Source organism: Propithecus coquereli, unplaced genomic scaffold (assembly GCF_000956105.1).
Source record: "Propithecus coquereli isolate 6110/MARCELLA unplaced genomic scaffold, Pcoq_1.0 Scaffold220, whole genome shotgun sequence".
Lineage (NCBI taxonomy): Eukaryota > Metazoa > Chordata > Mammalia > Primates > Indriidae > Propithecus > Propithecus coquereli.
The window spans coordinates 993,703-1,010,108 of NW_012147190.1; the positions used below are offsets into that span (position 1 = coordinate 993,703).

Here is a 16,406-nt window from a genome sequence, read left to right on the forward strand (position 1 = left end):
TAAAGAAATCTAGGAAAGGAAAGTGCCCAACCCTCATGGTAATATCTTCATAATATACATAACAATAAAAACACATCTTTTTTTACATGGGAATTTAGTTATTTTTTTCATAGTACTTTAATTCAAATGTTGCAACCATTAAAAAGAAAAACTCTCAAAATTTCATTTCCTCTAAAATTCATCAATGAAAGAAATTCATTGTTACTTCTTCAGTTATCTATAGCTGCAGTCCCCAAACCCCAAGCTGTGGGCTGGTATCAGTCTGTGGCCCGTTAGGAAGCGGGCCACACAGCAGGCGGTGAGCAGCAGGCAAGCCAGCGAAGCTTCACCTGTACTTCTGTATTTACAGCTGCTCCTCATGGCTCCCCACCCCACATGGTGCCCCCTCAGGTCCACAGAAAAATTGTCTTCCATGAAACTGGTCCCCAGTGGCAAAAAGGTGGGGGACCACTGATCTACAGGATTTAAATTTCTAGACATATTCAAGGAAAGAACTTACCGATTCATGGCAGGATCGTTCATGAAAGCTCGATAACCCTGCAAGTAAAACTTGCAGAGTGTCAGAACACCCAAGGCAACAAAAGAAACCGTGAAGACCAAACCCAAAAGAGAATAAGGAGTGCTGCAGCATTCAGCAATACTGGAAAAAAGGGGGGGAAATTAACAGACATAAATTTTCCATTTGGAATAAAAACATTTTAAGCCTTTAAAGTAACCGCCAAGCTTGATCTGATCCTCATTAATTAAAACATCTCTAAACCAAAATTTGAGGTGAAATCACCCAATTAATTAATCTATTAATAATATAAATCACCTTATTCAAACCTACATTTTTCTCTCTTTGGCAAATATCCAGTAAACAGCACCATATCAGAAAAAAGGTCTTTATTTTTCTTAATTATTTATCATCTTCAAATGCAGTAAAATTCTAAGAGCTTAAATCTTGTTCAAACCTTAAGAAACATATAATTAGCATGCTGATAAGTATTCAAAAGACACTCGTACAGTTCCTCATTGTTCCTTCTGGAAAATGCTGGCTGTTCAACTTGTTCAGACTGCATTGCTAATACATTACATGTTCTAACTCCTTTTTGACCAAAGGAGCAGGGCCTTTGTTGACTTACCAACATCCCCCTACACACACACACACACACACACACACACATACACACACTCTCTCTTTCTCTCTCCTCCCATTACAATAGTATCTTACATACTACAGGTGTTTTAAAATTTAATTTTACTTAGGTTTAGATAAATGCATGTTTTAAAAGGGTTACTTTAAAGGCATGTCCAAGAATTCAGGCCAAGACCATTTAAAAATAATTTTACTATCAATTTTTAACATAAAAGTTTGCTATGATACCACTTATAAGGATAACTGGAAGATATTACACTAGAACTTGGAAATACTTTCATTGAACATATTAGATATTAACTTATATGTATTTTATAAATATATGTACTATTATATACTAATGAATTGGATTTAGCATTTACCCAGTATCTGTAGCTTCAGTTTTAGAATTTCAGAGAACTTTCATTTATATAGAGGAATTCGTTCAAGCAAATCAATGCTTGTCCTTTTACTATGTAGCTCTTTGCTTCTGTAGTAACCTTTCCTACAGAATTGCTTGTAAGATGGTTTTTATGTGAAAGCATCTAATTTTATGTGGACCAATGTACATTATGATGACAAAAAAGTCTGCTTTTGTGTTAGAAGACAAAATATCCAACAATCATGATAACTGATAGCTAAAAAAATAAATAATTTTATGAAATTGCTACAAATCTAATTTCTGAAATGTTTGACATTTTTCTCAAAGAATCATTATATAATACAATGTTTAAGCAAATTGTCTATAATTTTAAAATATGAGAATCAGGGCTGAAAATTATACTAAAAATTTTACTTCATTCTCATTGGAAAAGGCCAAAAAGGTCTATACTATTTTTCTATTCTTGTCTCCATATTTAGAGAAATTTTTTATTCCCAAAAAGTACGATATAATTACATATTCAAGAAGAACACGTTCTTTTTCCAGAGAAGAATGTGGTACTATTTTTCAAAAGAGAAATACTAAAGAATACAAAAGGTTTCAACCTAGCTTTGGGGAAGTGAAAGAGTTTGGGAAATTTATAAAACTTTCCTTCCTGTCTCTCTTAATAAGAGTCATTTTTATTAATTTTAGTTTCTATTTTCTGGCCACAAAAAAACCTTTGTTTTTCAGTTTGTTTTCCTGTGCTTATTTGTTGGTTTGTTTGTTTAGTTAGGGTATTCTGGTAAACTTCTAATCCTCTTTTTGTAAATAAGTTGTTTTTTGGCAAGGAAACACATAAACATACCCTGGCACACAAAAGCTTCAAGGACAGAAAACAATTCTTAGCAGATATATAAACTAACAAAAGAACCAATATGAGAACCTCTCAATTACAAACCAAATTAAAACAGTCTTATCTTGAGAAAGGGCAATTCTGGCTACATATAGAGAAAGAAAAAAATTACTTTGGCAAGATATCTAAACTTCATCACAAGTCCCAGTATTATTTTCTTACTCTGTAAATAAGTCCAAATTCATCCATGGCTTTGTGACTTATTAAGCCTATTACACTATGCTATACCTCATTTGATTGTACTTTGCAATGGATAACAATCTGGTTTAAAACAGGACTAATTCCATTTTCACACTGAGGTTATTGTCCTAACCACTTTCTCTTTAAATTCAGTTACTTTTTAAATCATTTAAAAATTCTGCATAAAACCTCCATAATATTTACATAAAAACAAATAGTGGTCAAACTTATTTAACACATTCAGTACCATTAGAAAAAAAAATTTTTTCCCTGTGGGCATGGTGTTTTATTAAAACAAAATGATGCTTTCTGTTATTTTTTATTGTTTTCTGCGCATGAGTTATATGCAACACAAGCCACACTTTTAGAATTAAATTGTCAATATTAATTTTAAAAATAATAACACCGACAAGTATGATTTTCACAAACCAACTGCAGGGTTTTGCTTCACAAGGCCCCAGGCTCAAAACTAGGCTGAGTTAAATACAACTCACATGGCAAAGTGTTAATACTAAATTGATCATTAAAATGTGTTTGACTTTGATCAACTAACTAGCTGTTGATAGAAGCTATTTATAATTGTTATTTATTTTCAGAAAGTACAAAATCTGACTCAATACCAGTAAATTGATCCTACTTATTTGTTAAAAGAGGTATTGCCCTATTACATTTTTATTGATATTTAGATTTGTGCTAATGTTTTCAATCTTAATAACATACTCCTTAAGGACAGTTAATTTGTCTTAAATTTCTCATTCCCTACACCACTTAGTACACAGTCTTCTATAATACTGGATGGCTGAGAAACAATGGCTCCATTAACTAGAACTCAAAACTGTTATCTGTCTACATTGACTTTTCAGAAGGACAGATTTTTGTTCTTGCCTTTTAAAGTAACAATGAGTCAGGGTCCCAAAATGTATACCCGTGTGCTAGATTCTGAGGGAGTGAGATTCAAACTCAGATTGTAGAAAATGACAAATAGGGATTTAGCACAAGCTCACAATAAAGACACTGAAGTGGGAAAAGGACTTGAATAACATAAGACTTAAAAACAAAAAACCTAAATATTAAAAACCAATTCTTAAAATTCTTTCGGGTTAGGCAGTACTATAATTTACCCATTTCACCAATTTTTGACTCTATCTCAACACTGAAGCAAAACATTAAGAAAAAAAGGACATAGTGAAAGTGTACAGATAAGTCACAGGTTTTTAACTCAGATGGGGTTTGAATGCCAGTTTTGCTTCTTTTAGCAGTGTCGCATGGGGCAAGTTACTCTTGGTACAGTTTCCTCACTATAAAATGGTAATATGAGATGGGGGAAAAAAAAAGAAAGAAAAAAATAAATAAATAAATAAAATGGTAATAATAAAGGCACTTCTTTGGGTTGCTGTAAAAGATTTAATGTGAGGGAAAAGTGTTTAGGTAGTGTGGCACATAAGAAATACTCAATAAATGTTATTTTTATAACACATTTTTCTCTTACTGACCTAATAATTTAACTTGAAATTGAAAAAATACTTTTATAATTTGCTATGTACCTTCACACAATCATTTGTTGCACTTTGCTCCATAGTGCTGCCAAATATACCACCATTATTATTATATTAGCACCTCCCTGCATGACCAGACCTAGGTAACCACTGAATGAAAATCCTATCTTAATTAAATACGAAGTCATGTAATATAATAGATAAAAGTAATTTGCAAAACTTACTATTCCTGGATCGTTTTCTCTTCCTAAGGTTATACATAGTATCACAGGCTCTTGTTAATTAATTACCTTGTCAGAAAAAGGAAAAGAAGCCTCTCCCGTGATGCAGGCTGATCTCGAGTACTGAAATAGGAGTAAATCTGAAGAGCGAATAAGACGAGCCAGAAAACCATGAAAAGAACAGGGACTACCAGTTGATTCCACAGGGACATTCCCAAGGCTAGAAGGCCATACACCTCCACTACCTGAATAAGAAAATAAGATAGGAAAACATCTTGCACCACCATCGATAAACAGTTAAAACATTTAAGAGTTTAATCTGAAGTGGCGTAAAAAATAGCTTTTCTTTTACTGAAAGATTGTTTCAGCTAAATTCCTTTAAAGTTAGCTCTATACAGTTTGTAAATAGCATGCTTTTTAAAATTTACTGATTTTGCACTATTAACAACACTTAATACACACTCATCTGATGGCAACAGTAAATTGCCCAGCAGTTCAGGGATAAGGTCAAAAGAAGGTCTTATTTACAATAAAACTACCTCAAAGGTAGTTTAAAGAGACTTGGTAAAAATTCATGTTTAATCAAAATAACCAGGACTAGCATGAATGATACAATATTGCTTGAGGAGCTAGGAAAAAGAAAAATGTAAAAATTTTTCACGGTTTATTCAGGAATGTCATAGATGAGAAACAGTTGAAACAGTTCAACGGAAGACAGAGTATTTAATCACTGAAGAAGTTTACTCTACTGCAGAGCAAAGATACTTAGCAAATCTTTTCCCCTAGACAAATCAATTCCCCCTGCTCCTACTGTGTATTTATCAAGCAACATTTCTCAATTTATTTGGTTTGCCAAGTGCACTGACACCAGGAAAAGGGTATGCATTAAAAAAAAAAAAAAGCTTACTAATCTATAACTCAATAAATTAGTCTTCCAGTTTATAAAACAATCTCTTACGAGCTTGATTAACAAAAATCAATTCCCAGACTCTGGTTCAATCTAAGAGCATAGCTGTAACCAAGTTTCTAGAGTTACTAAGCCAGGGACCAGGCCCTGGTGACACAGCAGAGTTCTGCCAGGCAGCCTACAAAATCCTAACCTAGCCGTCTGCTGGTCTTGCTGGACTCTCTCAGTGTGATACCAGAATGTTTTAATAAGCCATAAAGATCTTTAAATTTAAAAATTTTTTCATTAGTAAAGCAAATTCTTTTTCTACAACCTAGTTTATTAACTTCTATTCTTCCCAGTCAGAAAATATTAAAAGAAAAAGGAAATTGCCCAACTAGCTGCAAAATTATTATTAGAGGCAAACTGACCATTAAGGTCAGTTTCTTTCCATTCAAGAAACAGAACCACTAAAAAAACCTGACAGTTTCCATTTCTTGCTTATCCAATTCTTTCCAAGTCACAAATTCCATAACCTATCATTTATTTTCAACTACTACACCTAGTGATTACGAATCTTATGGCAACCAAGATAGTAAACATGACACTGAAAAGTGGAGGCTTTGTCTTTATGGTTATTAAATAAATATTTAATATTCAGTAAGTACTTACTGAAAATTTGTTTATTACAAACTATAATAGGATAGTGCCACATGACTGAATTTGAATAAAAAATATGTATCTCAAATTTGTCATTCTTACCCTGAATACAACTACAACCCTCTCCCCCATGAAGCAGCTCTTCACCTAGAGTGTGGAAGTAGCTGCCTCTTCTTGGAAGATCTACTTCTGGGTAATTCACCCAAGTTAACCATTGTGTAAGACGAAGAAAGAAGGTAGAATTAGGCTAAGGCCAAGAGTTTAGGAAAATTATTTTCAAAGATCTCCTCCTGGGGCCACAAGAGAACACCTCCCTTAGTTATCAGTGTGGTCAATCTGAGAGCTTCTTGTACCTTAAGGTCATAAATGCAGTCAGGAGGTGGAAGAAAATGATCACTTTAACACTATCTTTTTATACCAATGTCAGGTTTAAGATCTATTTTATATACTGAAACTTACTGAGTAAATCAAATAGAAACATTTATATCCCAAATGTCTATTGTTTGTGTCTGGGAGTAATCTAAGAGCAAAGGCTGAAAAGAGTGGGAGAACAACTATTCCAAAAGGCATGTTATGTTGGCAAAGTCAGTTCTAGTGCTGTATCTAAACAAAATCTATCATATCATAACCCAGACTATTTAACTTTTCTGTTTAAATAAATTAGGTAAACAAAGAGAAGAAACTGTAGTCACAGTGGCACTATAATCAAGAGAAAAAACAGGATTTGAATTCTCGGTATTCAATTCTTTGTCTTCATTACAATAGCTAACACATACTGAACATTGTCTGTCTGGCACTGAACTCACAGCAACCCTATAAGGAAAGGACAACTGTTATTATTAGCTCCATTTTAAGTGAAGTAATTATCCCAAGGTTACACAGCTAGTTAACAGCAGCATCAGGGTTCTGAACCCAGAAAGTCTGCTTCCAGAGAATCACCTCACTTTAGTACCCTCTCAATAGAATTTCATAATAAAGAATCTCAGATGGTCCTACCTGGGTTGAAAATAGTTGCTGTTTTGAAACTATAAAAAAGAATGTTACCATACTGTGATGGTAACACCGTGAAATAAAAATGCACCAGATCTTTAATATACTTAATATTTATGTAGAATTTTATCTACTTGTGTGTGGTTGTCAGTCTTACCTGAACCAATTCTCTGTATGCAGACTTAGCAAGGTTATAAGGTACTAAAAGATTAGACCCAAGAAAATACAGAACTTCCAATCCAGTAAAAATCATAGCAAATTTGTTGATGATAACAATAGTCTCCAGAGGAACAAGGCAGAGTCGTGCTAGCAGAGGAAGCATGTGGGCTGAAAAGAGCCAAATCTGCTTCGTTTTCATGACACAGGAGCATAAAGTACACACCACCAACTGACCTAAAATGGGGAATAGAATGCATTTAATTTTGAGTATTTGGTATCCACAGAATAAAAACAAAAAATGCTGTTGATAAGGATGACACAGCTTTTGAAGAAGTCTAACTTTGAAGCTCTCTTAGATAAATCAAATTTTAACTTCATCTGACCATAATTACAGATTCACATGTTCTGTGAATTTTAAATACTAATTCCCTAGGGCTGATTTGAAAAAAGCAGCATTAAATCTCCACTGGTCTTCATCACATTCCTGACAGCATGTGTAACACGGAGAATGCTTTAAACAATGTCTACTTCAATTATTATAATAATTCAGTAGCTACTGTTTATATATAGCTACTTTTCCAAAGGTACTCAAAATTTAACAGTTCTAGTCTATAGGTGAAAGCATAAAATCCAAGAGATACCGTTACTTGTCCAAGATTATACTACAGCAAGATTTGCTCTGAGATTTTTTGATCTTTAGTTATTTTAAGAGGATCACACTTCTCAAATAACTCAATCATGAAAGTTAAAACTGAAAAAGTTTAAACAAATTCTTCTCACAAGGATCATACATGATCATTATAGAAAAGTTTGGAATACAGAGAAACCAAAAAGGAAAACAGTATGTTCATAATGTTAGGTTCATAAAAAAGATAAGAAATTAAAGAATAAAAATAATGAAGGTAATAAAAAGGGGAAGAAAACCCTCAGTCTCTTATAATCCAACCATCCAAGGGTAGCACTATGAACATCTTGGATCCATTCAATGATATATTTTGCATATAAAGCTTTAGCACTGTATCTGAAACCCAGTAAATATTCAGCGAAAGTTAACTATTCATATTGTTACCTTTCCAGATTTATTCAATGCATGTAATTGTATATAAATGTTTTATATAAAGATCATAGTTGGCTCACGCCTGTAATCCTAGCACTCTGGGAGGCCAAGGCGGGAAGATTGCTTGAGTTCAGGAGTTCAAGATCAGCCTGAGCAAAAGGGAGACCCCATCTCTACTAAAAATAGAAAAATTAGTCAGGCATCATGGCTTGCCTGTAGTGCCAGCTACTCAGGAGGCTTAGGCAGGAGGATCACCTGAGCCCATGAATCTGAGGTTGCAGTGAGCTGTGATGATGCCACTGCACTCTAGCCCAGGCGACAGAGCCAGACTCTGTCTCAAAAAAAAACACAAACATAATGTACATATTTTATAATCAGCTTTTCATTTAATATATTGTATATATCTCCCCCACTAATAAATAGATATACGTGGTTATTTTTAATAGCTGTATGGTGTATTACACTGAATGTAACATAATATTAGCATTTGCCTTTTCCCAATATTTCATAATTTTAAAATGCTTTGTATGAATAAGCTTATCCATGTATGACATCTTTATGTAAACTACTTTAAGTAAATATTTTCCTAGTACTTTCTTAGGCTAAATTCCTGACAGTGAAATTACTGAATCAGAATAAACATTTGTTAAGGCTCTGACACATGCTGTCAGACTGCCCTCCAGAAACAATTTACCTAGTATACAGAGTGCCCATTTTCCTACTGACTTGACAATAGTGACTATAATTTAGAGAAGGTAAGAACAAGGAATATTTTCTAAGTTTTTTAAATTTGCATTTTGTTATAAGATTGAACATTACCAATAAGTATATAAAAACACTTGTAATTATTTGGTGAAATGTTGGTTCACATTATTTGCCCATTTTTCTATTGGAATATGTATCCTGTTGTTTGATCAAGATATTAATCCTCTGTCAAATGATATTTTTTGCAATATATCATTTGTCTTAACATTTTTAATAACCTATTCACCTATAGAAGTTTTTATTGAAAATAGTCAAACTGATGAATCTTTTCCTTAAGGTATTTACTTTGCTTTCAATCATGGTGGCATGGTTGATTACATGGCTCCCCTTACTCAAAATTATACAAGTACTCACCTATAATTTTTTATTAATTTTTAATTTCAAAATTAATACATTTGGAGGATAGAAAATAAAGATCAAAGTTTGCTTCTTTCCAGATATTTAATCAGTTGTCTCAAAACTAGTTATGGGAATCATCCACTCTTTTCTCATTACTTTGAAATGTCACTGCAGTACACGCCAAAATTTTCTTTTTTTTTTTTTTAGTTTTTGATACATGTCTTACGCTGTTGCCAGGGTAGAGTGCAGTAGCATCATCATAGCTCACTGCAGCCTCAAACTTCTGGGCTCAAGCGATGCTCCTGCCTCAGCCTCCCAAGTAGTTGGGACTACAGGCACACACCACCACACCTGGCTAATTTTTCTATTTTTTTGTAGAGATGAGGTCTCACTCTAGCTCAGACTGGTCTCAAACTCCTGAGCTCAAGCAATCCTCCAGCCTTGGCCTCCCAAAGTGCTAGGACTACAGGTGTGAGACACCACACCCAGCCCAAAATCTTTTACATATTTAGTTCTATGTGGGAATTTGCTATTTTTTTTTCCAGTGGTCTATTCTGATAATAGTACCACCCTGTTCCACTTGATTAGACAAGTCTCTTCTCATTTCTCTTTTCAGAATTTCTTGGATATTCTTAAACACGTTATTTTCCAGACTAATTTAAGAATTATTTAGTTGAATTCTCTTCCTTCTTATCAATGAAAAGCAAAATAAAACTTTGGGATTTCTGTTTGTGTTCTATTCATATACAGGCTGAGTATCGCTAATCTGAAAATCTAAAATCCAAAATGTTTCAAAATGGGACATGATGTTCTATGGAAATGCTCATTGGAGGATTTTTGATTTTCAGATTAGGGAGGCTGAACCAGTAATATAATGCAAATATTCCAAAATCCAAAAAAATCTTAAATCCAAAACATTTCTGGTCCCAAGCATTTCAGATAAGGGATACTCAATCTGTAATTGTTAGAAGAATTCAAAAATGGCAACCATTTTCACACAGGACTAAACATTTATAACAATCTACTATGAAGGTATTTTTCTCCCACAAAGCATTAATTTTAGCCTTTAGAGAAATGATATTCAAATAATGTGAAGAATGTTTTCATAAAGACATAAAAAAGAAAACCTCGTAATAATAAAGAAAACAAGAGAATAGACCACCAAATGAGATATGTCAACAACTTTTTGGAAGACAGAAAACACAGATATGAGGCAACTGCCTGTGGTGTTAGCCAGGCCACTACTCTTTCCCCAACCCGGGAGGGAAGACTGAAGTTTGTTCTCGGAAGATGTTGAAACTGAGGCTGCTGGATACTATACATAACCCATGAGAGAGGTGAAGTGCCCAAATGAAAACAGGAGTTTAAAACAAAAGGCTGCACCCTGAAATATGAGATGCCTCCAGATCTGTAAACACTGCTGCCAAGTTCATCATCACTCAGTTCTAGCCACTGCCACTGCCCTCCTTCTACAGGGGACAGAAGGACTGCTCATGGGGGAAACTGACCAGTCCAAGTAAAAATATCTACAATGACTGACACTTTGGGGTCCCTCCCACAAACAGCCAGTCCCACTTGATCAGTCACACCAGTTGGTAAGCCCCAAAGAGATTCCAATCAACAACTAAATAAATCCCTTTAATGTAACTGATCAGTCTAGGACCCTCCCCCACAGATACTTGAGTAAAATTTAGGGCTTAATCAATTTCACATGGAACCTATGTATTGATATTTATAATTTGGTTTTTTAAAATATATCTAGGTGATTCTAATCCAGGCTTGAAAAATTCTACTCTCTCATGAAAGCCAAAGACTAAAACAACCAAATAGAAAAAAATCTCAGGAGAAATGGAGAGAATACGAGAAAAAGAAAGCTTCAAAAAATCACAACAGTTTCAAAAAGATGATATACCTAAGAAATTAGACTGCCATTATATTATTAAAAAATGCATTCAATGAAAACAAATAAGGTCTTGCACATGAGAAAAATATGGAACAAAAATAAAAATGCAACAAAAGGGCTAGAAAATAAAGTTGGGAAATCTCAGAAAGGAAAGCAAAAAGACTGCAAAAAAAAAAAAAGAGAGAGAGTGAGCACAGAATAGAAGGAAAATACAATAGTAAGAAATTTAGAAGCTCAATGCAGAAGATCCATATCCTATTAACCAAATTTTCAGAAAGGGACAAAAGAGAAAAGTGCAGGGAAAAAATGATCATGAGTTGAAAGAAGAGACCTCTGAGGAATGACACTTGAGAGTGGGGAAGGGTAGTACAGGGGAGAGATCTTCAACATAAAACTGTCGTATTTCTTAACTTTTAAAAATACGTGTATTTCTTTGATTAAAAAGTTAAATATTAGACAGTTAAAACTCTGAAACAAAGTGTTTAGAAGAAATGCTTTAATATTTAATACTAGGAAAGATTAGGAGTATTCATTCTGGCATATCTTACTTTCACTGTGCTCACAGCTATGATATTTAAATGTCCTCTCTCAGCGTGATGCAAACTTCCTCTAAGTTCTGAAAATTCCCCTAAGTCTATGCCAGCACATGCAGTGCTCAGCTCTGGGGTTACAGGCTCCATTTATTCTCTTTCCTAGAAGAATACGACTCATATGATACATTCTCTTTAATTCATCCTGCTTAGGTGAAAGCAGGAAGGAGTCATACTATTAGTGGAATCTTCCCTGTAGCTCCAAAAGAATAAGTTGTTTACTTTTTGATTTGACTATTTCAACTGTTAATTCTGAATAAATTAAAATCACTACTCTTTGGATTTCAGGATTCTTCTATTAGAAATATCTCCAAGAAGTTTGCAACCCTAAGAAATCATGGTACGTTCAAATTACTTAGTTTTTCAGAACAAGTTTCTTATTGAAATGAAGAAAAGGAGTAGGAAGTTACTTTAAATCAAAGTTGGAAGAAAACATGCTATTAATAGTGTATGGAGGCCAGGTGCGGTGGCTCACGCCTGTAATCCTAGCACTCTGGGAGGCCGAGGTGGGAGGATCGCTGGAGGTCAGGAGTTCGAGACCAGCCTGAGCAAGAGCAAGACCTCTGCTAAAAATAGAAAGAGATTAGCTGGACAACTAAAATATATTGAAAAAATTAGCCAGGCATGGTGGCACATGCCTGTAGTCCCAGCTACTCGGGAGGCTGAGGCAAAGGGATTGCTTAAACCCAGGAGTTTGAGGTTGCTATGAGCTAGGCTGATGCCATGGCACTCTAGCCCAGGCAACAGAGCGAGACTCTGTCTCCAAAAAATAAATAAATAAAAATAGTGTATGGATTTTATTTCCAATTAATTGGATCTTAGTTGAGTAAACAGAGGACCATATCCACTGGTAAGAATAGTTTAAGGAAATATGTTTCATATTTATACTAAGTGCACACCATCACAAAATAAAATTTTATAAGCTTTCTAACCTAGCAAATACTTTCATAATTGAATGCTATCATTATTAAATATACCAACTCACAGGACAGAGTCATAAAGCAATATTATTTTTATCTCCTGCTGCCTTTTAAAATCTACTCTGTGGAGATTAGTTGTTTTCCTGCCCCTAGATGAAATCTAAGGCAAGTCCCATAACTTGACTAATCTAGGTTAGGTTATAGTCTCCAACTAATAATAACCAAAACTTTTGAAACTGATTTAAAGTTGAGAATTCTCCCTGACTCTAGCTCAGGCCCCTTGTGGAACTACGGACAGAAAACTTGCAATTGGGAGAGGGGGTGGAGAGGGGGTGGAGAGGCTGTGGTTGGCTTCTTGCTCTTTTTTGACCTAGCACCATCTCCCTCTCTCCCTGAGTCATCCAGGATTGGAGCAGGTAGGGAAGTAGGAGAGGGAGGGAAGAAGGCAAGTTTCTACTTGACTATACTCTTATAATAAGGTGGTGTTGGTGCTTCCTGAATTAGAGGTATTTATTAATAAAACTGATCTCTTTTCTCCTTGGCATTTTTACAGGTTCTTCTGAGATTGTTCCTGTCACTGTGGATCTCTCACCTGCAGGACCCCCCCTCGGTACTTGGTATGCACCCTCTTCTAGTTGTTTTTGGTTCTTTCCTCAGCTTCTGGGAAACTGTTAGGTCAATCCCTGTTGGGGTCATCTCATCCCTCTAAAGGGCCTTCTTGAAGAGGACCTAAGAAAATCCCACACAGACTGTTGGAGCCCTTTTCTAGTTCACAGGAAACTCACATCCTTTGCCTCTACAAATCAGAAGATACAGGAAAACCCTACAAGGCATTTTCACCCCACAGTCAAAAAACCTCAATGGGCAGCCAGCCCATTGCTAGCCCTTTATATCAGATCAGAATTGTGATATGAGCCACAAATGTAATTTTAAATTTTCTAGCAGCCTCATTTCAAAAAGTAAAAAGAAACAGGTGAAATTAATTAATAATACAGTATATATATCCTAATATATCCCAAATATTATCATATAGACATTCAATCTATAATAAAAGTTAACAAGACATTTTGTACCCTTTTTTGTACTAGAAATTGAGTGTGTGCTTTACATGCATCGCATACCTTAATTTGGACTAGCCACACTTCAAATGCTCAATAGCCACATGTGACTCGTTTTAGACAGTGCAACTTTAGATTTTGCAGGCCTGAATCAGATGCCAGTTTACAGTATCCTCCGCAATACCACAGAAGACATGTAACTCTCCGAATGGTCCACCACTGAATCCTTTGGATGCAGGGATGGGGAGGTATTTCAGAAAAAAGAGCTCTCTCTGAAGAATTCCTCCTTCGATCTCCAGTATTCAACCTTTTAATACCTTCTACATGGGTGAGTTTAAGAGTCACCAAACAGGTTTTCTCTCACTTCCTTTTTTGCAACTTTGGTGTGATAGGGTACACCTCACTTTGGACTGTATCTATATTGTTTTTAGGCCTTAGCACGCTTCTATTTTTAACGTTCTGCTACCTGAATATTTCAGTCATATCTCAAGTTCTTGATGTTTCTGGCAATTTATTTTTGACAATAGGGAGATGGCTTTCAACAACCGTAAGTAAATTTAAGATACTACATATTTCATTTTAATCTTTCAAAGTAATAATCAGCTATTCAAAAATTAATCTTCCCAAATACTTAAAATACCCTTAAAAAAACAAGCAACTATGAACTATGTACAATACAATTATAAATACACAAAATAAACACCTACGCATGGGAAAAAAGATTAAGAAAAATAACATTAAACAATGGCTACATGTGGAAAGTCATCATGAATCACTTTTGAGTTTTCCAATTTTTTTTAAGTGAGTATGCACCAATTTTATAAGATAGTAACACTGGTTGGTTCCTACCCACACTTTTTTTTTGACACGGAGTCTTGCTCTGTCACCCTGGCTAGAGTGCAGTGGCATCATCATACTCACTGCAACTTCAAACTCCTGGGCTCAAGCAATCCTTCTGCCTCAGTCTCCTGAGTAGCTGGGACTACAGGCACTGGTCACCACGCCCAGCTAATTTTTTCTATTTTTAGTAGAGACAGGGTCTCGCTCTTGCTCAGGCTGGTCTCAAACTCCTGAGCTCAAGTGATCCTCCCACCTCAGCCTTCCGGAGTTCTAGCATTACAGGCGTGAGGCCAGCCTCCTACCTACACTTTTAATTCTTTTATAATACTTACCTATTAAGGCTGTGGTAAACCGATTCATAGAGAGAGGTTCTAAATACATCGGTCCTTCATAGGCAAACTCCAGTTCACTCCTAACATAGTCCCTATGTAAGAAAATTAATAAGAATGAATTAGATACATTTCAAGCACATACGGGGGAGAGAAGCTACTAGATAATAGTATCCCTATAAAAGCATATTATGTTAATGATACCCCTTTCCACATATAAGAAAAAATTTAGGAATAAAGAATTATATAGGGATGGCCTTTGTCTAGTTCTTCCATGCACAAGAAACAGACGAAATTAATTGAAACTGCATTTTATTATGCAGAGAAGGCTGCCAATACTCTACTTTACAGAATTTTCTTTCTTCCCGTGGCCTTATTGAATATTTTATGCCCAGGAAATAGCCAGTTAAGATGCCATCTCTCAACCCTCCTACTTAACTGATGATATACCAGTGATATCACACTAAATATGCCCCCTTTTGGCTCTTCCACTACCAACACCCCAATCTCATTTTATTTCCCCTAAAGTTTTATCTCCAATGATATTTCATTCAGGTAAAACCACAAACTAATTATAAAATTGGGTCAGAGCAGGACAATCCCTAAAAATTGTCATTTTCAACTTTATAGGGAATCTATGATAAGAATTTTAATATTTAAGTAGGCTACATATTTATTTTCAAACAAATTTTAGATCAAATAAAATAATCTTTTTTAAATTTAATGTGATTATTGAGAAGTAGTAAGCTTTAAGGAGTAATCAAAGAGCCTTTATACTCTGAGAAAACATAGGTGGGAAGCACAAAAAGGGAGAATTTATTTATTAGTAAGTTAAGGGGAAGCACTGGAAGATAGCTGTCTTAAGATCTTTTGGCATCAACAAGGGACATTTGTGTAAAAAAAAATTCTTCCCTCTCTTCTTCAACTATTGAATGCTTTATATTCTTTGTATTTTAAAATAATTTGAATATTTCAAGTATTTCCAAACAAATTCATATGGCTGTATTTACTTTTTCCATGAAATTACTTCCCATTAGGCAATCAAGTTGAATTCCTTTAGCATAGCATAGCATAGCATAGCACAGCATAGCATAGCCAAACAAGGAATGACCCTTACATAATCACCCAAAAGGGTACTGCCAAAAAAAATCAAAATTTGAAACTAAAGTTTTTTTAAAAATTAGAACAGTTTGGGGATGATTATAAAAATCAACGACTAACTAAGGTCCATAGGTGATCTAGCAATCCTCCTTTATCGCTAACTAGCTATGGTGATTACTTCTAACATATACTGTATTAATAGTCTCTTTCTACTGAAAGAGAAGGCCAGATTCTCAAGAAGAATAATCCTAATGCAATGGTTGTCAACCGAGGGCAATTTTGCCCCTGAAGGAACATTTTACAATGTCGGGAAACATTTTTGGTTGTCACAACTGGGGAGGGGAGGCGAGGGTAGAGTGCTGCTGGTATCTAGTGGGTAGAGGTCAAGGATGCTATTAAACATTTTACAATGCACAGGATAGCCCTCCAGCACAAATATGATCCAGTACACAACATGTCCATTGTGCAGTGGTTGAGTAACCTTGTCTGAATGTAGAAAGGCACACAAATGTTACATG

The 16,406-nt window shown here is 35.0% G+C and overlaps 1 protein-coding gene across 1 annotated transcript in view; it reads right to left on the reverse strand.

The window, feature by feature from the left end:
• The window catches only part of RNF145 (ring finger protein 145), a 57,220-nt gene that overhangs the window by 15,560 nt on the left and 25,254 nt on the right, over positions 1-16,406 (reverse strand). Inside the window, exons 4-7 of the mRNA XM_012644806.1 lie at positions 14,791-14,882; positions 6,985-7,220; positions 4,361-4,536; positions 500-640 (exon numbers count right to left, since the gene is read on the reverse strand). Of these exons, the coding sequence (XP_012500260.1) occupies positions 500-640; positions 4,361-4,536; positions 6,985-7,220; positions 14,791-14,882 (645 nt within the window). The remainder of the gene's footprint in view (positions 1-499; positions 641-4,360; positions 4,537-6,984; positions 7,221-14,790; positions 14,883-16,406) is intronic.